The following is a 27,965-nucleotide window of genomic DNA, read 5'->3' as shown; positions in this document are numbered from 1 at the left end:
TTGTAAATTATATGGACAACAGCTCCAAACAATATATTCTGTAGATTATCAAACATTCTACAAATAGGGGACATTAAATGGGCAAAATCAGTATCAACTTTAAAACAAAGTTGCCTCCCTTTAAAACATAAAGATCCACATGCCAACCACCTCAGTGCTGCAGAGAAAATATGGGGCAAAGTGAGAAGCTTCTGGGATTGCTATGTTGAATTAAAAACCTCATTAACAGAAGAGAAGATACAACCAGACTTTCTGCTCAGATTGGAAAAACACTTACAGTGGGCCATCTACCAAAGGAGATGGAACACAGCTTGGAGAGTTAGAAGCACATAAATCAAGTTCTAATGAGAGGAATTTACAGCCAAGAATTTCTGAAAAATATGAGACTTTATCACAATCCTGAGGGCTGCCCGAATTCTTGCTGTCAGGGAAGAAGTGATCGACTCCAAGCCAAGCCACCAGAAGAGAACTGGGAGCCAGCAGTGGGAAGAAGGGCTCAGCCTCTAAGTCAAACACAGAAAGCAAGATGATTGGGGCAGGCGGTGGGGAGAAGGGGGGTGGGTAGGACTAATCTGTTTGTTCATCCAACTAAGGGAGCTTCTCAAATCAAGCCCAGAGTTCACCAGAGAACTATGCCCCTGATTTTTTTCCAGTGGGACAGAGATGGTCATAAACAAGACCAATGTGCCGCCCAGACCCCAGTAAGGACACATAAGGTTCCGCGTGTACTTTATTTCTGGTGAACACCGTATCTAGCGTCCTTGAGGGAAAGAATTTCAAATCTTGTGAACAGTTCTCTCTCTGGTTATAAAGACCAAAGGCCCTGAAAGAGAAGATAATTAAATTTAAAATCTGATGTGTTGAATCCACCAGAGGATCGAAACTCTCCAGCTGGAGGGTTTTCAGGAGACTGCATTGAAAATACGACCCTGCAGGAGCCAGGCACTGGCTCTCAAAAGTGGGTGGGACAGCAGAGAGGGAGAGTGACCCAATGGCCCGCAAAGATGCTACACCCCTCCTCAAGGAGCCACAAAGATTGAACCAGAGGAAACCGCAGCAGAAATCAAAGGAAGATGTTCAGCTCTGCAGTCTGAGCACACCTCCGCCACTCCACACCCCAGGAGCTTCTTTCCTACAGGTTCTGCTTGATGCTTACATTCAGCGTAGGGAGACTTCAGGGCAATTCAAGGTCAATGGATCTACATAGTCAGAGCTGAGTTCAAGATGGTAGATTGGGAGAAAAAATATAAAGAAGGGCTGCACTGGCTGGATTGGAGAAAGTTCTGGAGTGTGGGAGGAGCACGGGCAGCAGCTATCTTGTGTGGGAGATCAAGAGAATTAGAAAGCAAAAGAGATCTTTGCTGCTGGCTAAAGAATGCTACCTCCTTTTGGTGTTTCCTTGAGAGACTACAATGAAGATAACCATGGCTTCCTACTAGTTTTTGGTGGTCTGGCTACTGATTTTTGACCACAGCTCCCTACTTAGATTGGGCCATGTGGTGCAGGATGAAAGCTCTCCACCAAATATCTATTATTCCTTTCTTTATCATGTCCCAGAATAAAGACCTATTTCTCAGGCTGACTTCATCTAAGTGAGATCCAGGGACTAAGTTCCGGCCAACGGAGACATAAGAAGTGTTGTATTGTTCCTGGAAAGTGACATACAGGGTGTCCTTCCACCTTGCCTCCTGCCTGGCGGCTGGAATGAATCCAGAGCCCCAGCAGCTAGCGTGCACCAAGAGGCGGCTCTGAGGAGGAAAGTTAGTGCTAGGACGGGAAAGCAGAAGGACAGAACGAGCCAGGATCGGTGATGACCTGGAGCCATCCTGCTAAACACGGAACATCTACTTCCATGCTTCTTTACAGTGAGAAAGAAAGAAACATCTCTCCTGACCAAGCCACTGTTATCACGGTGTGTTTCAATCCATTTAGCAGCAACTCATCATAACCAATGCTGGCTATGAAGCAACACAAAGAACTGGAATTCTGCCACCATGATTTCAGTGCCTGCATTTGCATTTGTGCATAAGGCTATGGTTGTGCCAATTAGTAGTATGATTTTAATGATCTTAGGTTAATGAGGAAAGAGCAAAGGTAGAGTTAATACATAATGTGTTCATGCCAAGTGGAGGCCAAATTATGTCACGGTGTACGTACTAAGTATCTGGAATAGCAAAATAAAGCGCATGGTAGAATAATTGCTCTGTCCTTGGACAACATAAACTGTAGGCATGCCAAACTCAAAAGGACATGTACCATGAGGGATCAGTACTGCACATTCTTATTAATGGTGGTTTTAGTAAAATAGCAAAATCTTGCATATTGAATTAATATTGCTAATTTTTTAATTCTATTTTTATACTTTGTTTTGAGTTCTAAATTGGTATGGATTTTATAATGGTAAAGATATAGTGAGATCAAGAAATTTCTATACAGTGTTAAGTTTGTACATATATATAAGCAATATTATAATAAAATAATTTTGACTCAACAGAGGGAAGGGAAATCTATGAAAGAATATTTTTCTTTCAGAAAGAAAAATGCCATATGACATCATTTATATGAAGAACCTAAAAGATAATAACAATAAGGACACAAATGAACTAATTGTTATTTTGATTTCTTGAATATGTGTAAGCACATTTGACTGTTCTTTATGATTGGATTACCACATTCTGCTGATTCTTATTTTGTAGTTGACTTTATTCCTTTGATAACTATGTAAGTTTAAAAGTTAAAGATCTAATCTGTTCTTAGAAACAATAATCAGTACACATATGAGTATACTGTGTATATGTATTTACATGCCATATAATGTGTATGTGCAGTCAAACTACAATTCTACATAATAAAACTGGAAAAACAAAAAACAAAAAAGAAAGGAATGGAGTTATCGTCATCTTAAAAACCATTTTAAGATGCATTCTTCCCATTATGCCATGGATAAGAGGTAATCAATAAACATTTATAAAGGGAAAAAAAAGAATATTTTTCTTTCAAAAAGGGATTTCCACAGTACTTATGTTTGCCTGCCAAATTAAAATTTAATAGTTCATCTGGATCTATTTTTCCCTGGTTTAGAATTCAGGGGAAATTTACTACATGGATCTTAAAGAGGAAGACGTGTATAACCTGGTAGTCCAGTTCTTCAGCCACATTTTGCAACAAACATAAAAATGCACACAAAAACTCACACACAAATGTTCATAACAGCCTTATTCACCATAGACAAAAAAGCATAAACAATCCAAATGCCCATTAAATATTGAATAGATAAATGAAATGTGGTATATCCATACAATGAAATATTATTCAACCATTAAAAAAGAACTGTGTTGGTTTACTTTATGTGTCAACTTGGCTGGGCCACAGTGCCCAGATATTTGGTCAAACATGATTATGAATTTTCTGCAAGGGCATTGGCAAGAGATTAACATTTAAATTAGTGGATTTTGAGTAAAGCAGACTGCCCTTCTATCATGTGGGTGGGCTTAAGCCAATCAGTTGAAGACTTGAATAGAACAAAAGAATGACATCCCCTGAGCTGGAGAGAACTCTGCCGGCAGACAGCCTCTGGACCTGAATGGCAACATTGGCTCTTTCTGGGTCTCCAGCCTGCTGATCCATCCTGCAGGTTTTGAACTTGCCAGCTTCCATAATTATGTGGGTCAAGTCCTTAAAAGTGTGTATGTGTGTATTCACATCCAATTAGTTCTGTTTCTCTGGAGGACTCTAACTAATATAGGAATGAAGTACTGATCACAAAATGAGTGGATCTTGAAAACACAGTAACTGAAAAGAAGCCAGAGGCAAAAGACCACATATGGTATGATTCCATTTATATGAAATGTCCAAAATGGGCAAATCCATCAAGACAGGAAGTAGGTGAGTGGTTTACAGAGGTTGGGGAAAGAATTAATATGGAAAATTTGGGGGGGAGGGTGGGTAGAAATAATGGACATGTTCTAGAATTCAGGAATGGGGATAGCCATCCAACCTTGTCAATATACTAAAAACTATTGAGCTGTGTATTTTAAAATTATTTTATGGCATGTGAATTGTTAATTTTTTAATTAAATTTTTTAATTAAAAAACATAGAAATGTAGTCCAGATTATTATTTTGTATTGACCCTCTATAAATGGTGAAATTAATTCTTAACTTAGTAGACGAAGGAGGTTGAACTATGCCCCTGCCCTTAAAAAATATGCCCACCCAGAACCTCAGAATGTGATCTTATTTGGAGTAAGAGCCTTTGCAGGTATAATTAAGGTAAGAATCTTAAGATGTGATCAACATGGATTAGGGTGGACCCTAGATCCAATGATGGGCATTTGGATAAGACACAGAAAAAGAGAGATATACAGAAGGGGAAGTCCCATCAAAATGGATACAGAGATCAGAATTATGCAGCTGCAAACCAAGGAGTGCAGGCAGAAACCGAAGCCAGGAAGAAGCATGGAATGGTTCTCCCTCAGATACTCCAGAAAGAACCAGCCCTATCAACACCTTGATTTCAGACTTCCAGCTTCCAGAATTGTGAGAGAATAGATTTCTGCTGTAGTAAGCCACTTCATTTGTGGTAATTAGTTACAGCAGCCCTAGGAAACTAATACAAGAAGGCCATTTCTGCTAATGTTCAGAAATGTTGCTTTATGAATAGCAAAATTAATTCAGGGACAAGCATAGGTAGTGTACAAAGATGGAGAGCTGATACCATCAGTCTGCCTCGTACATTAATATCCTATACCTCAAATAAAGCAAGACAAAGATATTTTGGAGGTAAAATCTTAATAAATCCATGAAGTGAGCATTTACTGTATTAGTAAGTTAGAGAGCTCTCTATTCCCTACCAGAAGGCAGACTTCGCATTCTATTTAAATGTTTAGAGGCCTGGGGGGGAGGGTATAGCTCAGTGGCAGAGCACTGTGCTTAGCATGCACAAGGTCCTGGGTCCAATTCCTGGTACCTCCTTTAAGAAATAAATAAGTAAACCTAATTACCTCCTCTCACCCCACCCAAAAAAAAAACTTTTTTTAGTATATTTAGCACCCTGTATAATCCCTGATTCGTCAAATCCAGTCTCTTCTATACCTTGGCTGTGAAGTGTGTGGATCTCTTTATGCAAAATAAAACAACAAAGTAAACACACAAGCTAACATCATTCACTTTCCTGTCTCCCCTCTCCTTTCCGTCTAGCCATCCCAGAGGAGCAGGACACCAGCTTTGTTTCCACTTCTCGTTCACTCCTCAGCCTACGGAAACTTGGCTTTCTCTCCGAGCCCTCACTCACTACCACCATGATCTGTGCATGCTTGAGCCCAGATGTCCCAAAGCCAAACGCAGCCATAGTCCTTCGGTCTCTGTCTCACTGCTGTCCTTGATACTGCCGCTCAGAGCCTCATTCTTTTCAGTCTCTCTCCTGACAATGTCACTTATCTTTTTGAAATTCTCTAGTGGCTCCCCAGGACCCAGAGGATAAGTCCAAGCATCTCAGCACGCCCCACGAGGCCCTGCGTGATCTGGCCCCGTCCTCTGCCCAGCTCCCTCTCCCACGGCTGACTCCCAGAAATCATCACAGGGTCAGCAGCAGCCACCCAGAGCTTCCATTCACCTGCTTGTTGCATTTAGTCACCACTCACGCTCCTTCTGCTCTCCGCCTCGTCTGTATTTCAGCAATTCCTGTTCCACCTCCACAATGTTTACATATCCAGATATCACCTACATGAACCACTTCCTTCTTTAACTCAACCAGCTTTTTAACATAAAGAAATTTCATTAATTTAAAGGGCACTTTACAGGATTTCAATAGAATGTGACATGAAGGGGAAATAACAATAAAACAAACACCGTGTAATGAAAACAAAACAGCACTAGCGGGTACTATCGCTGGTACCCGGCAATGAGCTCAAGACTTACTCTTTGTTTAAAACGTAGACCAGCAAGTGTCCTAGAGGTCTAAGGACGTAATGACCTCCAATTCAGATTTTCTCCTCAATGGTGAAAGAATTCAAAGAAAAATTAAAGGCAACCCACTTTTCACTTTAGGACTGAACATTATATATAATACCTTGTCGCACACCGCCTAGAAACATCGTGTGTACACCAGGGGCACGTGTCCCACACTTGAAAACGCTGCTCCACACCACTGATGCTGGAATCGGAGACTCGTAAGCCAGCCTCTAGGACTAGAACCACGCGTTGCATAATCACATCACCCAAAGAGCAAAACTTGACTATGAGAATCAGGCTTGCTTGTGAAAAGGTAAAATGGAAAGACCACTTGTAAATAATTAAAACTAAAATTAATTTGGGCAAAAAATGACGCAGACCTAAGTCATGGAGACCAAACGGGAACAGACACCACAGACACAGGACGTGACTTCCACCAGCTGCGGCCCGGCCTCTGCTTTCTGCTGCGGGTCCCTCTCACCCCAGCACCGCTTCTGGCCCACAGGGTTGCCTACGGCTGCTGTCATTACACTTAGCCTGGGTCCCGGCTTAGGTGATCTGCCCCACAGCCTCTGATGGAGGGTCACTGTGTCCCTCACTTGAGGGGGCCACCCCCACCTGCTCCCACGACATCTCCAGCACGCATCTTTAGCTACTTTCTGTATCCCCCGTGGGCACCAGTGGAACTTCAGGCCTCAGGGAGTGAGATGGAGGCCTCAGCACCTTCTACAGCTCCTCCCAGTCGGGATGGGAGCTGTGGGCTAATGGCAGGGACTCCCCACCACCACTGCCCACCACACGCACACCCCAAAAGTCAGTCTCAAGGCGTGAGGGGGTGTCAAGGATACCTATCTAGGATATTTTCTCCCCAGCCACAGCACCCCATCAAATGCTTTCCTTAGCTTCCCCTTTGCCTTGTATTCAAATATGCCCTCTCCCCGCGGCCACGTCTGCCCTCCCCTTCTCTTAGGGAAATAAGCATCAATTTAGTGGCCTCGTCCTGATGCCAGAAGGGCTTCGGGGGCAAAAGAACCAATGACCAGGAAGGGAAAATCAAGTGGGAAATGTGCCCAGAATATTGTCCTGCTGCACAGATTCAAGTGCTGGTGGCTTCGTTCCAGATTCCTTTTCCCAACTTGTCTGTTTCCAGATGTGGAGACATTCCAGAAGTCCACCTCAGAGCGCAAAGACATCACTGCCCTCAGGGTTCATGACGTGCGGGTCTGCCAGGGATGACATGTGCCTGTGAAGTTACATGCTGCTGCCAGTGGCATTTAAATATTTTTATTACATCCCCAGTTTTAATGTCATTGTTTTTTGCATTCACTAGAGAATCACCTAGAATCCAGGACCACATCGCCCCAGCCTGCCTGCTCTCTTCGCTACTTCGTGTAACACACCCCACAGCCCAACACACACCCTGTCGCCACCTGACTTCTCAGCGAACCCTTGTTCATTTTCTCTAAGCAAATTCCCACGTGACAATCCCTACCTGATCCCTAATATCACGGTCACCCACACTTTGAAGAAATGTTTTTATTTTCTGTACGTCACATCACCCTGTTTGGCTGACTTCTCACCCAGCAATTACGGCTTCACTTCACATATTGAAGAGACACGAAATGGATCTACTCTGCCAATTTGGGTAATCTTTGCATTTTTCTCACAACTCTAGAAAACCAGAGGAAGTTTTCAGCTTTTTTTTTTTTTCATAAGGCTGTCATTCTTTTGCATAAACTTTTCCAGAAACTCGCAAACCACAACAAGGAAATAGAGCTGAGCGCTTGCCTTAAGCTCATTGGTGTCGGCCAGTTTGGCTTTGAGCTCAGTATTCAATCCTCGACACACACTCAGCTCCTGCTGCATCCTCTCCACCTTCTTCTGCAACTTCCTGATGGTGAGATTGGCCTCGTCCCTCTCCACGGCCAAGGCCGAACGCCCCTGCTTCTCCTCCTCCAGCTGGGCTATTTTCTGCCGGAGGAGGTTCATGTGCAGCTCTTTGCTCTCCAGTCTTTCTTTCTGAGTCTTTAGCTGGTTTGATACAAACAGGGATTTTTTTTTAATAGTAATAATAATTGAACAGTTAGTAAATATAAATGAATTGCGCAGATAATGTTGATCTTTATCTCCACTTCAATCTCTAAACCATCAAATGAGGTTACTGGGTTCCTTTTCCTGATTGCATTTTTTCATCCCTCTTTTTCCAAGAATTAACTTGGTAGCTGCAAAGTATGAGACAAAAGAGCCACAGAAAATGTGCAAAGGCTTTCAACATCTGATTTCTTCCAACATTATGTTCATCAGAGTAAGAATGCAAAATTACTTTTAAAACTATTAAATGGGCTTATCGAGAGCAGAACATAATCCTCTTCAACAGCCCATGACAACTATACTTGCACTGGTCTTTTCAGAGAGAAGATAAAGTGCAAATTAGTAGTGAAAACCCAGACTAATTTCAATCCCTTAAAACCGGGCTGAGGAGCACCAAACATGGGAGTTGATAGAGTTTTAAAGTAAGTTATACCAATGAGATTTTTACGATGCTTTGCTTATATACTGAAAACCTTAGAAGCAGAAGGGCCATCAAGAAGGTGTTAGTTCATTGGTGACTTTATTACACGCTGGACCTACACCAGCCACAAACCAGCCGGAACAGGGGCTGCAAACAACACTTACCATCGTCAGTCCAACTTGAGGAAGGAAATAATAATGGTTTTGAGAAAACCATTATGGGCCCTACGAGGAGAAAAAAAATCCCCCTGGGCTTCACATGTCACAATGAACGAGTGGAATATTAAGTACAGGAACGTCTTTCATCTGTTACAAACACTGGGAACCGGAATCATATAGAATTATGGAGTGTTCGAGCTGAAGACCGGCACATTTTCCCTAATTACATACTCGGCGTTTGTAAAGTGTTCCAAGGTGTGAAGGACTTACTGAGATGTGGGCTTAAGCATCTTGACTAACGGTGACAGCAGTGCCCACCCCCTGCATCCTCTTTTAACAAGTCCCTTTTAGTATTTCCCTGCCTAAACTCCCTCCCCTGAGCTTCCTCATGTCAAACTCCACTCTGTTGCAAATTTACCCTGGTAAGTCCCGCACACTGGTCATTTTCATAATGACACAGTACTTAAGAAGGAATGGTGTTGTATGCTGTACATCAGAAACTGACACATTATAACTGACTATACTTCAGTTAAAAAAACAAAGAAGGAATGGTGTTGGACACTGAGAAAAAAACATCAATTTTCTGAAGAAAAGTTTAGAAAAAATTGTCGCTCAATTTGATGTCTTGGATGGTAACAGAGGTTGTCTGCTTTCTTTTATAAAATATTCCTGAAGATACAGTAAATGGAGAAGAGGTCAAATGGGAATAAAGCATCTTCTATGAACCAAGAGTTCAAAACAGTTCTTTATTAAAAATTAACAACCTCCTGAGGTAGGTATCACTCCCCCCTTAAATATGAGCAAACAAAGACAGAGACGTCTATCATTTGCCCAGTGTCACACAGCTTGGTGGAGCTAAACTGAGAACCCAGATGTGACTCATTACATAGCCTATGCACTATAATTCTACCATTGAATTTTCTCCTAAGAACTATTATAAGAAAACATCTGTGTTTTCCTTTTTCTTTCCCCAATGCCAATAATTATATAACTAATAATTATGTTTTTATCCTTTTCATCCATTCATTCATTTATTTAGTCTAAACTGTTTCTAACTCTTCCTTTGAGGGGAAAGTAAGCCCTTCTCCTCTCTCTCCTTTCTAGTGCAGGAGAGCTTATACAAAGGCAAGACTGCTAGATGCTCCCCAGCTCTCCTCTTGTCCAACAGTAACAGACACAGTGACTTTTGGCCAGGCAAACGCTACCCAGAGTAAGAAAGACGGGAGTTGCAAGCCTCCCTTGCAGCTAGGTGTAGCCATCAGAACATATTCTGGCCATGAGATAGAAGCACAAGTTCACACAGAAAATTCTGGGAGCTTCTGTTAAAAGACAGCTTATGCATGCTCTTTTTGCCTCCCTCTTCTTCATCCTTCCTTCTTTAAGCTTCTGCCTGGAACACAGCTTCTAGGCTCCAAGGTGAGCCATGAAGATAAGGACCACCCCAGGGATAGGAAATTAGTGAGCTGAAATGAGCCTTGTTCCTTAAGAACTTTACAGAGCAGAGCCACACTCACCCTAAGCTGCTTACCTCCAGAAATTTATGTGAGGAAAACAATACCCTAAAAACCGCACTTCTACACGTTTAAGCCACTGTTACTTTAGGTCTCTATTACTCAGAGTCAAACACAACCTTAGACGATACACTTACTTTCCTCTCAGACTTGAAATAGAGGCTCAGATTTGACATATATATTTGTAATTACATGTTTCCTAGCCTCATTGGTAAATATAGTGGGGGTAAATTATTTTCCAATATTTCAGTTTCTCAGAAATTCCTTCTGTCAACACTAGCAATATCCCCTACCTTTCTCTGTAAGTTGTGGGCCATAGTCTTGTTTTCAATGACTGCATTGCTCTCGAGGCGGACCAGCTGCTCTGTACGAGCTAAAACTACATCCAGACGCATGTCGAAGCCAAGTTCAGCAGCCATCTGGTCCAACTTCATCTTCTCTGAAAGTTGATCCAGAAATTTAAGATACTAAACCCAAGAACAAAAATGAAAATGGGACACAAAAGTAAAGTTAGGAGGTGATCTCACAGAATTCTTCTCTTTCTCCCAAGCTTACAGGTGGCTGTCATTAAACCCAGTACAGAGCCCAGCCCCTGACTCCAATGTTTGGTGATGAATTCCTGAATAACCCGGAAGATCCACGTCTTGCTCCTTATCCAATTCTCTTGACTCTCCTGGTCAGTGACCTTGACATTCAGTCTAATATTAAACAGTTTTCTGACAAATGTGGCATGTTCCTGCCTGTCTGCATCTCCCTGCTTTGGCTAAATGCTACTGCCACCATACCCCTCCCAGCCCCTGGGATCCATACATCCACATACCTTCCATGGCAATTTTTCCCACCAAAGTGGGCCCTGGACTCCAAGGTGGAAACTGGCAATTTTATCAATTGCCACCTTACTCTTCCGGGTTCTACAAATCATTCCAAAATCAGAGCTCTCCATACAAACAAGCTTGGACAATAGTTTTCCCTTTTTAACTTAAAGTGCTTTAGAAAATGTCTTTAAAAGTTTTTAATGTATCAAAGTTAAAGGAACAACCTTCTAAAATAGGGCTGTTATCAGGGAAGTCAAGGTTCATATTTTAAAAGGTTAAAGTTACAAAACTATGCCAGGATTCTCCTCCACCTGATTTCTGTGGCTTATCTGGCCAAGCCATTCTTAGAGTCATGCTTACTAAGTGACTGATGGATGAATAAATCAAGCAATGAGCTTTCTATATCATAATTTCATGAACTGGGTTCTATCTTTGAAATTTTCTTCTCATTGCAATAACTCCTCATCCATCAGGCATTTTCAGGCAATTATATGTTTAGTTAAGTATTTCCTGATGACTGAAGCATGCCAGCTTAAAGCCCAGAACTCTATACTTCAGTCTTCAAGATGGAATGACTTGCAAGTGTGTATTTTCCAATTTTGTTGAACAGCATACATACAGCTTGATCTCTTCTGTGTAAGTCACAGCCATTACCGAGGTCACTACTGTGCTGTGGGACCGCAGGCTGCTTTTGTCCCTACATCATCCGTTTGTCACCCCTTAACGCTGGATCAGCCCTCCTCGTGGAAAATTTCATTTCTAATCTATGTGAATGAAAGTGAAATAACTGCTACTGTTTGTATTTGAAACTAAAACAGAGTTGGTACCTTTTATGTGAAGGTATAAACGGCATTTTTTCTATTTCTACATGTGACCCTTCCACTTAGCAGGCAAAGGATTAAGACAGGACCAAGCCAAGACCCCACAGAGGAAGGGCCTTTCAAGGATCTCAGCTAAGCCTCAGAGAGTGAAGGCTGCTGGAAGGATTACTGTGCATCATTTGAAGCATAGTTTAGTGTGAATATACTCTGTTCTATATTGTGTAAACCTCAATCCCCTGTATTTAAATTTAAGCTCTGTACAACTTTGCTTTTCATTCTTACATGCCTGCTACCTTCCTAGGCGGTAAGGATACCACTGCTGTTTCATGGGCGGTTCCCTATGGAAGATTCACCAGGGACTGGATCAGTTTACATCATTTGCTTTCATAACTGAGAGCTGTTTTGGCGTAACTTCAATTAAAATTAATGACTCATCATAATGAAAGAGGGAAGAGATCCCAGTCTACCTAAAAGTCTTGTCTTTGACACATTCCTTCTATCATTTAAATAATATTTATTGATTTCTGCTGTAAACTCTGGAGAAACCCAGAAAAAAAAAAAAAAAAAAGACTTCCCCTGGCCTTGAGAAGTTTGGAGTTGACTGGAAAAGATGAGTTAAAACATGGATACGATAAGGGTGGTTATTGCCAGACAGAGCCAGGAACATGTCACATTAAGGATGAGGCCTCCGAGGAAAGACTTCCAGAGCAAGAGATGCTGGAGCTGAGCCATGAAGGGAGAGCTATTCCCGGGTGAAGAAGGTGAGGACATTTTCTCAGACAGAACGGCCATGTGCAACATGGGTTGCCAAGGGGGCCTCCTTTCTTTGGCCAGGAGACTGCTTTTTTACAGATTTGAGCATGGATGTCTTTGGACTCAGTGACCGCACACCCGACTTGCGCCCAGCTGGTCCCAGGAGGCTTCCGACTTTGCCACCATTGACTGGTTGCAGGGACTGCGGGTGAGGGGGAGCCTGGAGCTGGGGACTGGCCAGGTCACTCGGCCTGCTCGGCCACGGAAAGGAATCAGGACCTGATCCTGATACCGGGCCCTTAACCTTACTCCCCAAACCTTCAGAGTCTTATACATAATAGATATTCAATAAATACCTGTTGAATTTAATTGAATTAATTTGAATCAGAGAAGCTCCAAACAATAGGAAGAAATCACCAAACAATATCCATTGTTCCTTGAAATTTACTCCTGACTCAGAACTTAACCAGTCTACCGAAGTACTGTAAAATTCAGAATATTTGCTGGTAAAATATACAGCAACAGATGTTTCCACCCATGGACATGCCCTCGGGTTATTACTTTTTGCTTCTCAAAATTCAAGCTGTCTCGCAAAACATCTCCCGAAACCAGCTCTCCCTCCAGGTGTGTCAGCTGACCCTGAAGAGTCTCCAACTTGTTTTCTGCTTTCTGGGCTCTCTGTAGAGCTTTCTGGTGAAACCCAGACTCATCTCCCAACTGTTCAACAAGCTCAGATATTTGGGCTTCAAGCTGGGAGACCATCTGGAAACAAAGAAACAGAACAAGGATAAGCCTGGTTTTAGATGCAACAAAGTGTTAAAATCCAGTGCTTAGCCCAAGCAACGGAACTATTAATAACACTAACTTCTAGATTCTTTGTAAAAATTAAACAACAACAACAAAAAAAAAACAAACAGGTATTTGATAGCTGTATTTGCCTCTGCTTGAAATAAATCTACATTCATTGTCTAATAAAATATTTTTGATTGGTATTTTTAATTTTTATATAATTCCTTAAACAGATTACTCAAGAACTGTTTATGGATAACATTTACTTATCCTGAATACTACTATTAATTTAGGAGCTTCAAAGCTTAGCTGGAAAAAACAAGTTTATACAGCACAGCACAGGGAACTATATTCAATATTTTATAGTAACTTATGGTGAAAAAGAATATGAAAACAAATATATGTATAATGAATGCATGTATGACTGAAGCATTATGCTATACACCAGAAATTGAGACAACATTGTAAACCGACTATACTTCAATAAAAATATTTTTTAGAAAAAAAGGTTATTGGAAAAAGAATTCAGACAAAAAGTACTCTGAAAACCTATAAAAGTGTCATTTTCCAGAGACACTGTTCCACCACGTGGAGCAGATTAAGATTATACAGTGAATTAATCTTGCTGAGTAACTGTGAGACATTATTGGGAAGTCAAGTGCAGAAAGGTATTTTTTCAAGCTTTTTAGAAGCTGTCTATTGACTACTGGTTACTTATGCGCTAAACTTCAGTGGTTCTGCATCTGTCCTGCAGAGTCATGGAGTAAGGTCATCACTGTAGCATTTGAAAGGTCAAAATTCCTTTAATATGGTGACTCTAAATCGGGTCAGTAGTGGAGTACAAGAAGGCAGGGGAATCTGATTACCACCTCCTCGTCTAGAGCATAAAACCACTGCTTCTCCATTAAAGGCCCCAAGACTTCACGCCCCCTACCTTGCCCTGGACTTCCATCCTTTCCAGGCGTTTCTCTTTGTCCTGACCTTCCCTTAAACCAAGAACATAAATCTACTGAAAACCTCAGGCACACTTGGAGAATATTCATACTAAGTCTATTAAATCCACTTTTCAGAAAATGTTGAATTCAATAAAAACACCAAATCTGAGGTGATCAATTTGTTTGGTTTTGATTGTTTTGGAAGAAGAAAGGGGGACAGTAGTAGATGTTTACATGATACTCAGTACCATTCTCACAGAAAGTGAAATATCCTGACAGTTCCAGACTTACAGTCTTAAATTGAAAAAAATTTCTGTTTGCCTATCTACAAACAACCAAGCTTAAAGGCAAGAAGACATTCAAGCTGCCTTCAAACATTTTGAAAGGCTATTACATGGAAGAATATGGATTTGTTCTGAGCTGCCCTCAGAGCTCAAATTGAGGACCAACAGGTATAAATCAAAGAATCATATTTTGATGTAACAAACAATTTCCCCCAGCCCCCATAATTTCAAAGTAAAGCAAACTCACTGTAAAAGGTTCATTAAGGACAAAACAAATGTAAATAAGAGAAAATTAATCCCCATGATCGCACCATCCAAAGGCAACAACTACAAATATTTAAAAACAATTTATTTTTATGCATTGCTAAAATATGATAATAGTAAAAATGCAATTCTGTACTTTTGTTTTTACCTCGTATTTTAAGCATCTTCTCACATCAGGTAGTGGATGCCCAGTTGCTAGAAGTGGCTAGAAGTTAGCCAACCACTTGTCAAGAATGTTACGGGGTAGACTGAAGTGCTACAGTCAGGAAGGGGAAACTCCTTGATCTCTGAAACTCTCCAATTTCATGCTTCAAGGTCCCAGGGCTATAATTCAATTAGTTCTATACTTCTGAGGGTGCTTAAAATCAGATATTTGATGGCAAGCTGCTCAGTATCATATCTAAGGAATTACATTTCCTAAGGAAATTGCAAATTTCATTATAGACTATGAGACCCTAAGAACTCTCACTTCGTATTTCCTACTGTAGTACTAATACTAGATCTGACCTTAATGATGCATTAAGGACAACATACAAAGAAACCTACGAAACAGGAGCTATCAGACAACAGCCTTGAGATACTGTCTCCTGGGGGCTGTCTCATGATACCATGTTACACAAGGGAATGACACACGTTTCTGTGCAACTGGAAACGTGGTTTTACATTGGACTCCAAGTGGAAAGTAAGTCTTTCTACCTGAAGATTCTTGAACACTTTCCCTATCTCACGGTCGATCTGGCTAAAAGAATGACACCAAAGAGAAAACAGACGCAGAAAATCTCAACTGGAGAAATGGAAAACTGTGTGATCACTGAGCCACAGTCGGAATGCTGCAGATCTTACCAGAGGAGAGCAAGGTCTTCCATGGAAACCAATCAGTCAAGACCTTGGGCAATTGCAGCAAGCTAGACTAAGCGAGTGACAATGACCCTGAAGGACGAAGCAGGCATCTGATGTAGACCAGACTGTGGGACGGGGACTGATTTCAAGTCCTCACGCTACCACTTCCCAACGTGTTAACTGAAGCAAGGAATTAACCTCTCTGAAACTCAGACTTTGCTATGACGATTAGCTGAGCTAAAATTAGATAATTTGAGTAGCACAGTATTTCATGCCCAACCGAAGCTCAACACATTGCATCTACTTTTATCATCAGTATTGTTCCTCCAGGATGTGGGTTCAGGCAATCCTACGCTTTTGCCATGAAGCGTTAAAGGAGCCCTTCAGGAATCGTCCTATATCATGTTTCTAAACTCTTTCCAGCCAATACAGTGTGTTTTTCAACTAGAAGTCTTTCTGGGAAGGACAAACAAGGAACAAGTGTATAGAATCAGAGGCGAGAGGATCCCTCCTGCATCCTCATCCTGTGTGGACCCGAGAGGGTTTCATGGAACTTGCAGAATCAGTAGAGTATAACTTGTAAAAACACCAGCATGGCTGAACTGTACAGAATCTACCCAGCTGCCCTGCTAAGATTCTGGCATCCAGAGAGGAGCAAACAGGGGTGAACTTTCCCACATGCTATGCACCACAGAACTTAGCTTCATAAGCTTATCTAGGTCTCTGTGCATATGATGCCACCAAGATATTTCAGAGCTAAATTTACATAAATTTACTCAAATAAATTAACAGTCCAGACTGACTCAGTTCTTAGGAACATCAAATACCAGAGCCTGGGTGAATATATGTGTCCTGCCAAAATGTAAAAATTGTGTTGTGTGTTTTTCATGCCAAGAAATCTAAAGAATCAGTAGGATTTTCTTTCCTTTTTTTCCCTCCGTTTTCTTAGTATCATCTGTAAACATATCCCTGATGTTCTGCGGGAGAAAATGTGCCGGGAATTTCAACCCTAGAGATGCACGGGGCAGGGGGCTGGGGAGGGGGGAGACTGTCATGAACAATACATACCTCATTTTAAAACAACAGCAACAAAAAAAGGCACTGAAATAACCTATATTTCAAAAACAAGCAGCTTGGATTTTGGCAGTGAAGTCATAATGCCCTAAAAAAATTAACTGACTTCCCAAGGACAAGTAGCTGTTGATTTTACCAGAGAGGCACATTTGCCCTAAGATTAAACCCAGTGGAAACCCAAGAGCTCTAAACTGAAGAAAGAAGCACTTGGGTCACTTAAGGGTCAGTGCCGTTTGGACATAAATAGCTCTTTCCTGATTATTCAAGCTAGAGTTTTCATAAGTGAAAACTTATGTATCCTGATGATACATAAAATCAATCATCAGGAACCAATCAAATTATCCTTCCTTCTTGTCAATACGCACGGCCAACACTACAGACTGGCTCACTCTACACCCCACCCCCCCACCACTGTGTATGTCAACTTTTGTTGTGGTTTGAACTGGGTCCCCCAGTGCCTCAGAATGTGACCTTATTGGGAAACAGAATCTTTACAGAGATAGTCAGGTGAGGTCATGAGGATGGGCCCTAATCCAGTATGACCGGTGTCCTTATTAAAAGGGGAATTATGGACAGAAAGACACACGCAAATGGGAGGAAGATGATGTGAAGACACAGAGAGTGTGACCCATAAGCAAGGAATGCCTGAGGCAACCAGAAGCCAGGTGAGAGGCCTGAGACAGATTCTGCCTCCCAGCACTCAGAAGACACCAGTCCTGCTAACACCTTGACTTTGGACTTAGAACGTCCAGGATCGTGAGACACGTCTCTGTTGTCTAAGCCACCCAGGTAGTAGTACCTTGTCACGGCCATCCTAGGAAACTACAGAGGCTGGGAGAGCTCGAATCTCCATCTGCGCATGTCCCCCGATGCCCTTGTAGCCAGGGCTGATGGTGCAACATAACGGCGGACAATTAAATGTCAGTGGAAGTCAACTTGAAGCCTCTGGGTAAATGTCTGGCTTACGATTTTGGAGGATTAAGAGCAGAGTAGGAGGATGAGATCAGAAGAGGGAGTAAGGGAGTTGTGGAAACCTCTCAGGTCCTTTATGGCATCAGGTTGGGTCCCCACAGCTCCTACACGGAATTAAAACAAAACTCCAGTGGAGGAAAGATAGCCCTGTGTGTGCTCTAAAGCAGAAGGGAAGATAAATGTTTGTGAGCTTGCACTAATTTGTCTATAATGAAGAGGATGACATGGAAATCACTCATGGTCCTGTCCTCTCTGCACAAATCAATTCTCATCAGTGATCGGGCAATCAGGAAACATCTAAAAGTAAGAAAAAAAATTTACCTCAAAATTCTAAACTAAAATGTGAAAATGTCACAGCTTTCTGTCATCAGAAATCATTATTTCAAAAATACCTGTAACAAGTGTCCTGAAATTTTAAGGCTACATAATATCAAAATACTCACTTAGATAATTCCTAGGAATCCAACAGTAGAACATTCCTCTAAGAGAGTGGTTTTCCACTAGGGGTGATTTCACGCCCCCCCCCCACCCAGAGACATCTGGAAATGTCCAGAGACATCCTTGGTTGTCATAAATCGGGGGGAGGAGGAGGCACTGTTTGTATCTAGTGGGTAGAAGCCGGAGATGCTGTTACATCTGACAATGCACAGAACAGCCTTCACAACCACGGACTGCCCAGCCCAAAATGTCAACAGCCAAGAAACCCTGCCCTAAGATATAGTAAGGCCTTTTAAGAAGAAAATTAGATTTTGCTGTCATCAGAAAAAGCAAGGAACAAGTAGAAATGACTTACTGAAAAAGTGTGGGTGGTGTCCTGAGTTCTACCAAGAATTGCAAATACAGGAGAGTGACAACGAACAGCAAAGAGGTAAACAAGGAAAGCAAAACGTTCAGGAGGTAGGAATCACCACGCAGTGGAGAATTTGCCAGGCCCAGGGCACGTGGGTATTGCTCAACTGTTGTGTGTTTATCCATGGCAGCTGGCAGGAGGATGCAGCCTTCTCAACAAACAGATTCATCAATTTGTAAAGCTCCCATTCTTCAGAAACATTTCTAAGACAATATATGAAATCCATTTTCTCCTGATTTTACTTGAAGATGAGTCACACAAAACGCCAGCTATACGCTTGATTTCAAGCTTTTAAATAGTGAGAGCAGCTATTGAAAAAAATTACAGGGTAGGAGAGGCAGACAAAGGCACTAAAAAGACTGAATCATTCTCATTTTTATGGGGAGAGGGGGGAGGCATATCCAGCTTAACCAATTTACATCATTTTCCTTTAGAAAATAAACATATACATCATGCTGACAATTTTATGCCATGTTTCACATGCTGGAATTAAAATAGTCTTAGGAAAACATTTGGAAAAATAGAAGAGGGAAGCAATAAAATGAAATGGCAAAGCTCCATTAGCTATTGAAGTATGTCTATCACTGTTCAAGGTAAATCACTTAGTGAAGTTTTTCTCAGTCTTGTAAATAATTTCCTTCCCCAATTCAGTACCTATACATGTACTGAATCACAAGATAAACTGAGTCCGTCTCAGACCCACACATGTTACAGGGGGGAACATTTTATACCCACAAAGAGAATCCTACACTTGGACAAAGGAGTCACCAGGGCTGCTCCTGGAGCACCTGTGAAATTTGCAGTTTCTAAAAGGAATTAAACACGTGTTATCATTAGAGGAAATTTACAACTGCAATCGTGAACTGTGAGTTAGTGATCACTGAGTTTTTTAGGAACATTAAAAGATGGAAAAGTGCCTTTTTTTCTCCTTTTGAGCAGAAAATGAACTCAAGAGAAAAAATAATTCCTAATGGAATGATACACAGAATCATTTTATTTACTTTAAAACCCCAATAATTAGGACTTCAGTAATCTGGATTTGATGATAGTTTAAATAGAGTCTGGGCTGAAGTTGAATCAGCTAAGCAAAGCTTTATAAAAAAATGAGAATTACTAATAACACAGGATAAAATTAAGCTTCAATCATATGTGCAATTTAAACCATTTTCCTCCACTGGTTAAATAGGTCCCCTAAAAGAATGTTCCAGGTACCAACACATTAGGAAAAGGAGAAAAGAAAGGAGGAGGAGAGAGGAGGAGGAGCCAGGGCAGCAACAGTTAATATTTATTGTTGCTATCTGTCAGTGTATTAAGGACTTCATAACAATTCTTTTTCATTTAATGATCACGACAAACAATAACCTTAAGCGGCAGATCCTGTTACAGGTCCAGGAACTCTTATCTGCAATTCCAAAATCCAAATGAATCTGAAAGCTGACGGTTTTTTTCCAAAACTCATTTGCTGGCAAAGCTTGACCGGACCAGATTTGGCAGCAAACCCTGACCTGAAGTGACCAGGGCTATTCATAGTCTTGATAGATCCCACGCAGTGGAGTTGCTCACAGCTTTTGCTGCAGAAGATGAATGTGATTAATTATGGGGTGCTGCGCTGGACCCCACTGATGAGGAATGTGTAAGAGTGCTTTCTGTTAGCTCTCTGGGTACTATTTTACCTTCCTAAACCCTGAAAAATTCTTAATTCAAAGCCACAGCAGGCCCCAAGGGTTTCAGATAAGGGGTGTGGACCCTGGGCTGTCCCTGTCCAGCGGGCAAGGAAACAAAATCTCAGAGGCCGTCATCTCGGGAAGCTGCCCAAGGTCACATCTGGAGCGAGTGCGTGTGCGGCGGGGACAGGACTCAGCACCGGCAGCTCTGACTCCAGGGCCCGCAAAGCAGTGAGCTGTAGGGCTTAGGAAGTACAACATAAAACTGAAAGTAGTAAAGCTATATTTAATGCTACTTGTAACCAAAAGAACTCACTCACTCAGTATGCAACATGAAGGCACGGGCTGTCCTTAAGAGGCTGCGAAGCAGCCAGCGCCCACTCACCCGTTTCCCGCTCTCTTCCCGGCTGCCCATCTCTCGAATCCTCTCCAAAAGGACGTCCTCCGTGGGCCTCACTGTGCCCCAGCTGCCCCCCAGGAGGGCTGCAATCTTCTCCTTAAATGAGGCGTACTGGCTCTGCGAGGCTGCTGCTGCTTCCAAACTGGCCTTCAAACTCTTCTCCATCTGGAAAGAGCTTGTCTTCAAGAGACTCAGCTCCTGCTTTGAGGCATTCCAGACCCGCTGGCCAGCAAGCAGCCGTTCTTGGAAGATCTTAACTTCCCTCTCAAGGGCTTCTTTTGCCTCCACAGCACTGAGCAAGTCCTGAAACAATTAACGGAAAGTGAAGACAATCACATTAGCAGCCAATGAGGGGCAGCTGCATCCGCTTCTCATTTACCTGGCTTGCTAACGATTTCAAGGAGTTAGGGTTAAATGCTCATTCCATGTTTAATTCGAGGTGCCCTATCCTCTCTTCATAAAGTTATTCCATTGTAAAGCTATGTTAGGTGAATTTAGGTGTCTGAGAAAGAGAAGGGATACAAAACCAGGGCTAGGAAAAAAAGGGGGGGAACTCATATATAAGCCTTTTCTATGTGGACCTCTGGGAAGTGTTCATAAAAACAAATTGTTGGCTCACACACTAACAGATTCGATCCACATACAGAGTATGTTTGCAGAGCTATGCGTTCTCAAGTTAGGTATACATGGAAATTGATTTTCAGTAAACACTAAACCCTCAGAGTCCTAATTAGTCGCTGAAAGTTATTTGAATAAAGATGCCTCCCCTTAAAACCATTTTAAATAACAGAGTAGGATGATCATAAAACACCATTGCATAAAGGAGAGCAAGATCTTCTTTTCAATATTCATTGACTGTGTATCCCCTTGACTCATAAAGACAAAACTAATGCTGATAGAATCTGAAGAAAGGAAACAGAAAGGAGTAGTCATTTGGTGAGTGGTAGGATTAAAAGCAGAGGGACGTAAAGTATCATACTGAGAAGAATAATTTTAAAGAATATGATAGGTATGATTAGGTTTGTAAAAATAATAAAGGCATAGAGAAAGTTACTGGTGGACCTACTTCTATTTATCATATCCAGAATGGTCCAAAGAGGACTAAAAAGGATATCTTTAAAATTCATTTTAACGAAAAAAAAAACACTTGTTGACAAGTTCCAAAATAAATGAATTCACATCAAATATGATTAAGCAGTTGGTTAACCAACACTACTATAGTATTGCAGTCTCATTAAATAGCAAACACATTTTTGGTTTATATTTAAAATAGTATATTAGGGGCAAAAATAATGAAAAAGAAACACAGTATCTTCGAATAACAGATTCCACATCTAAACTGACCAGTGACATTTCAGGCTGCTGGTTAAAATGCAATCATCCCTTAAGCATTAGACCTGGACTTTAAAAGCAATTTGTCTCCACCAACAGTTTGAAGGCAGGAAGAATGTTATTTGAAATGTCACTTCCTACTTTTTATTTTAAAAGAAGAGAAAAAAAGAGAAAGAGCATCTTACTGTTTAAATTTCTGGTGATTTTTCAGAATCATGGAAGTCTTGGGCATCAATTTGAGTGAAAAGTCACCGAGCGGATACAGGCAGTCAGAGAAGCTGCCCCTTTCAGAGATGTTAATAACTGAACTAATGACAGAACCTATTTTGTGAAATGCTTTGCTTTTCCGGGTCCTGGCAAACAGCTCCGCTTCCCACTCCCTTTCCAAATCAGTCCTCTTTGCCGAGAATCCCCACTACTATTGCTAATTAAATTATATAGAGAGTCGAGGACAGTATCACAAATACAATATTTTAACACTGCAGATTTCTTTTCAGATAGCAATACTATAGCTACTCAATTAGAGTAATGAGCATCAGCGCTGCTGATAATAAATTGGGCACATATTTCACGTAGAAACGACAATCTAAGGTGTGGCTGGAAAACTGCAGTCCTAAATTCAATGACGCAGGCATGAAAATTAATCCTAACCCCCTTAGAGTTCTAAAACCCTATATGAAATTATATATTAACTTTTATATTGAAAGAAAGCCCCTAATGCAAAAGAGGGGAGTTTCCATGAACAAGGGAGAGAGATTTTCAATCAAGAATTTACAAAAGGTCCTAAAAATACACACATAAAAATATATATCAGACACTTGAGCCCTATGGACTTACTGTCAGTTTGGAATAAACTAATTGGTTGGCAGCTTACACCAGGAAACCAATAAACACAATTAAAATATTTTAGCTATGAGGAATTTTTTCCACCCCAATATTAGACTGCTGTCTCACTGCCTTAGAGACAAGGGCCAAAACCGTCCTCTTTAACAAATCCAAAGCACCAGCGCTTATGTCTCATAAAAATCAGAAAATTCTTCTGTAGTCATAGAATATAGTGGCGGCAGGCCAGATTTTTTTTTTCCTGAACACATTTCAGCCTAGTAAACTATATGCTGTTTCTCGTATGAAATGAAGGACTCAGGAGCCAGTGACAAGGCCTTGGGGACCTGCTTCCCCACTGTTCTGATTAAGTGCTTCAGGATTCAGGGGCACAGGGCTGATCTTCTAGAAACAGATGTCCTCAGATTGCAAATACAATTACCCGTAGAGCTATCAGGAGACGGCGGCCAGAGCGGAGTCTGGTTGCATGGCTACTTCAAGGATACACTGCAGATCTGTGACATTGGTGTCACTGGCCAGGACCTGGGGACTGCTGTCAGACCACGCTGACACCCAGAACAAGAAACCAGTAGCCCCCTCAGAGCGAAATCAGGGCTAACCTCCACAGAGGAATCCCATTTGCAAACGAGGACAGACCCTATAGGGACAGTAACAGGGATCACTTTTAAAAGATTTCTTTAAATTAACAAATCTTTAGATTCAGTCCTACTAATGCAACAAATGTATCACAGCCCCTACACAACTACTTTCAACAAGAACATCTGTAAATAATATGATCAAGGCATTTGATTTATTGTCCCAATTCCATGCATTAAGTAATGAAACTATTCAAAGGTTTGTGTTTTTAAAACCCAATTAATTCCTATTATGATGCTGCTAACCATCCTATGGATTTGGTTTTGCGTGAGATCAAACTGCCCCTCAAAACTAAAATGACTAATTATCGTCAGGGTGGAAAACCTCCGGCTTGAACTTCATACATCCAACCCTAGACAAATTTTGTAAAATTAAAAATTAGTTGGTTACTTCTACCTACTGCAGTTAACATAAACAAATAAACTCAGAAATTCCCCCAACCGTGCCCTCTCATACATTGCTGGTATAACTTTGATATAAATATCTTTAAAAATGTAATATGTACTATATCCTTTGGCCCTGAAATTCCATGATCTATTGGAGTGGAAGCTGCAGAGTAACATTTTACTTCAAAATGAGGAAGACCTTTCCTAAATTCGAGCTGTTGCAATGGCATCATCAACTTTGGAAAATAATAAGAATTCAGCTTAAGTTTGAAATTCTCATTATTGACAAACTCAATACAAGTTAACAATGAATTTAGCTGTCCATGAGGCCAGTGTGTTCCTGGGCTTCACTTCAGTACTGCAAAACACTCTGCCCTGAATTGGTCAGACTGTGCCTGGAGGACCATGGACAGTTCCCAGCTGAAATTTTAAGAGGGACATTGTTAAAATGGAATGGGTTCCGCATCACATTCTAGGACAAGACCCATAATAAAAAATATTTATGTAATCATGTTATTTTTAATTCTGTTTTAATTTATTTCAAATGTGTTGAATGAACCTAAAGACAAAGCATTGAAGACTTAATTATAATTACAGAAATATTACAAACCTTGACAATGTAAATACAATAATATAATAAAAACTAGAAAGTGGAAAGAAGGAAGTAGAAAGTAGGAGGCATTAAATTCATCATATTTTATGGCAGAACATCTAAAACTACTATCTCAGGTTGTTGAATGAAGAATAGAAATGTATTGCTTTAAATTCTAAATGGTAATTATCAGAAGTTAAAACAAGAATGTAAAGTGAGGCTAGAAGTGGGAAGAGAGAGAGTTTAAAATTTCACTTTGGAGTCATTAATATTTTTAGTTTTTTTAAAATATGAGCAGGTATTATTTTAGTGTTTATTTTCATTTTAATTCCTAACCATTTTAGAATCCTCTTTCTAGCTTATTAGCACCAACATATTGCCCACCAGCCTCTCAGCACCTGTACTGGGATGCCTCAGGCCAGACAGCTAGATGGGCAGGAACACAGCACTACCCACTAATTGGCTGGCTTCCCCAGGGCCCAATGATCCTCTTGCTCACCTGCCAGACAGCCCAGAACCAGGTCCCACCTACCAGTGCACCTGCACTAGCCCTGGCACCCTCCAGGGCCTGTAGCCAGCTGACAGGACTTGGCTGCAGCCACCAGCAGCCACCTCAGCCAGCCACCCAAGGAACCAGCCCCATCAGCCAGCAGGCAGACACCAGACTCAGGACCATTGTGACCCAGTCCACATACCAAGGAGCTAACACCAGCTCTGGGATACTTTGGCCCACTTAGCCAGCCCAAATTCCTAGAAATATATGATCTTTCAATACTGAATCAGGAAGAAATGGAAAATACGAATAGACTGATCATTAGTAATAAAATTAAATCAGTAATTTTAAAACTTCTGACAAACATAAGTCTAGGACCAAACAGCTTCATAGGTGAATTCTACCAAACATTAACAGAAGAGTTAACACCTACCCTTCTCAAATTATTCCAAAAACTTACAAAGGAAGAAACATTTCCAAACTCATTCTATGAGGTCAGCATTATCCTGATATCAAAACCAGACACAGATTATCACAAAAGAAGAAAATTACAGGCCAGTATCTCTGATAAACATAGATGCAAAAATCCTCAACAGAATATTAGCAAACCGATTTCAATAATACTTTAAAAGAATATACACCATAACCGGGTGGGAATTATCCCAGAGATGCAACTATGGTTCAATATCTGCAAATCAATCAATGCGATACATTCCATTAATATATTGAAGAATAAAAATCATATGATCATCTCAATAGATGTAGAAAATGATTTTGACAAAATTCAACATCTATTTAAGATTTAACAAAAAACTCTCCAAAAAGTGGGTATACAGTGGAACATACCTCAACATAATAAAGGCCACATATGACAAGCCCATAGCTAATGTCATAGTCAATGGTGAAAAGCTAAAAGCATTTTTTCGTCTAAGATCAGGAACATGATAAGGATGCCCACTCTGCCAGTTGTACTCAACATAGTATTGGAAGGTTTAGCCACAGCAATCAAACAAGAAAAATAAATTAAAATAATCAAATTGGAAAGGAAGGAGCAAGACTGTCACTGCAAATGACATATTACTATATATAGAAAATCCTAAAGATGCCACCACTAGAACTCATAGATGAATCTGGTAAAGTTGCAGGATACAAAATTAATACACAGAAATCTGTTGCATTTCTATACACAAACAGCAAACTATCAGGAAGAGAAATCAAGAAAATTATCCCATTTACAACCACATAAAAATAATTAAATAACTAGGAATAAATCTAAGAAGGTAAAAGAAAATCTAAGAAGGTAAAAGAAAAAAAAAGTCTTCTGTATTCAGAAGACTATAAGACACTGATGAAAGAAATTGAAGATGACTCACAGATGGAAAGATATACCATGCTCATGGATTGAAAGAATTAATATTGTTAAAATGAACATACTGCCCAAGGCAATCTACAAATTCAATGCAATGATACGTTTCATAGAACTAGAACAAATAATTCTAAAATTTGTACAGAAACACAAAAGAGCCCAAATAGCCAAAACATTCTTGAGAAAGAAGAACAAAGCTGGAGGTATCACACTCCCTGATCTCAAACTATTACTACAAAGCTATAGTAGTCAAAACAGTATAGCACTGGCACAAAAACAGACACATAGATCAGTGGACTAGAATAGAGAGCCCAGAAATAAAGCCACAAGGAAGCAAGAATATACAATGGGGAAAATACAGGCTCTTCAATAAATGGTGTTGGGGAAACTGGACAGCTACATGCAAAAGAATTAGACTGGGCTACCTTCTCATACCATGTACAAGAATAAATTCAAAATGGACTAAAGATAAATAAAAAATGAAACATAAAATTTTTAGGGAAAAAAACATAGGCAGTATTCTCTTTGACATCAGTCTTAGTAATATTTTTGGACCTATCTCCTCAGGCAAGGGAAACAAAATAAAAACTAAAAAATTGGGGGGAAGTAGTTTTAGCTCAGTGGTAAAACACATGCTTAGCATACACAAGGTCCTGGTTCAATCCCCAGTACCACCATTAAAAAAAATTTTTTTTAAGATAAACAAATGGGACTACATCAAACTAAAAAGCTGTTGCACAGCAAAGGAAACTATCAACAAAGTGAAAAGGTAGCCTATTAAATGGAAGGAGATATTAGCAAACAATAAATCTGATTAAGGGTTAATATCCAAAATATACAAAGAACTCATGTAACTCAACATCCAAAAAAATAAACAAAGAGATTAAAAAATGGGCAGAGGACCTGAAAAGACATTCTTCCAACAAGGACCAATGGCCAACAGACACATGAAAAGATGTTCAACATCACTAATCATCAGGTAAATGCAAATCAAAACCACAATGAGATATTACCTCACACCTGTCAGTATGGTTGTTATCAGTAAGACAACAAATAGCAGGAAACCTTGGTTCCTGGTTGATGGAATATAAATTGGTGCAGCCACTGTGGAAAACAGTAGAGAGGGAGATTCCTCAAAAAATTAAAAATTGAACAACCATGTGATCCAGCAATTTCACTCCTGGATATTTATCCAGAGAAAATGAAAACACTAATTAGAAAAGATATGTGTCCCTTTATGTTGATTGCAGCATTATACACAATAGCCAAGACAGGGAAGCAACCTAAATGCCCATCTATAGATGAATATAAAGAAGAAATGATATAGATACACATATATAATGGAATATTACTCAGCCATAAAGAAGAATGAAATCTTGCCATTAGGGACAACATGGTTGGACCTATAGGGTACTACACTAAGTGAAATGTCAGACAGAGAAAGACAAATACTGTATGATTTCACTTATATGTGCAATCTAAAACACAAAACAGATTAACAAATAAAACAGAAAGAGTCATAGATACAGAGAGCAAACAGTGGTTGCCAGGGTGTAGGGGGATGAGGGAAGAGAAATAGGTGAAGGAGATTAAGAGGTACAAACTTCCAGACAAAATAAATGAGGGGGGGAGGATATAGCTCAGTGGTAGAGTACATGCTTAATTAGCATGCAGAAGGTCCTGAGTCCAATCCCCAGTACCTCCATTAAAATTAATTAATTAAC

The 27,965-nt window shown here is 40.6% G+C and overlaps 1 protein-coding gene across 4 annotated transcripts in view; it reads right to left on the bottom strand.

Moving 5' to 3' along the window:
* Positions 1 to 27,965, bottom strand: part of CCDC170 (coiled-coil domain containing 170) — an 81,713-nt gene that overhangs the window by 7,904 nt on the left and 45,844 nt on the right. For all 4 annotated transcript variants that reach the window (XM_032485179.1, XM_032485176.1, XM_032485177.1 and 1 more), the window contains 4 exons: positions 20,579 to 20,896; positions 13,083 to 13,283; positions 10,426 to 10,599; positions 7,740 to 7,982 (listed from right to left, as the gene is read on the bottom strand). In XM_032485179.1, coding sequence (XP_032341070.1) covers positions 7,740 to 7,982; positions 10,426 to 10,599; positions 13,083 to 13,283; positions 20,579 to 20,896 — 936 coding nt within the window. The remainder of the gene's footprint in view (positions 1 to 7,739; positions 7,983 to 10,425; positions 10,600 to 13,082; positions 13,284 to 20,578; positions 20,897 to 27,965) is intronic.

The sequence above is a fragment of the Camelus ferus genome, chromosome 8 (genome assembly GCF_009834535.1).
Source record: "Camelus ferus isolate YT-003-E chromosome 8, BCGSAC_Cfer_1.0, whole genome shotgun sequence".
NCBI classification, from domain to species: domain Eukaryota; kingdom Metazoa; phylum Chordata; class Mammalia; order Artiodactyla; family Camelidae; genus Camelus; species Camelus ferus.
This window is presented reverse-complemented; position numbering and strand designations above follow the sequence as displayed.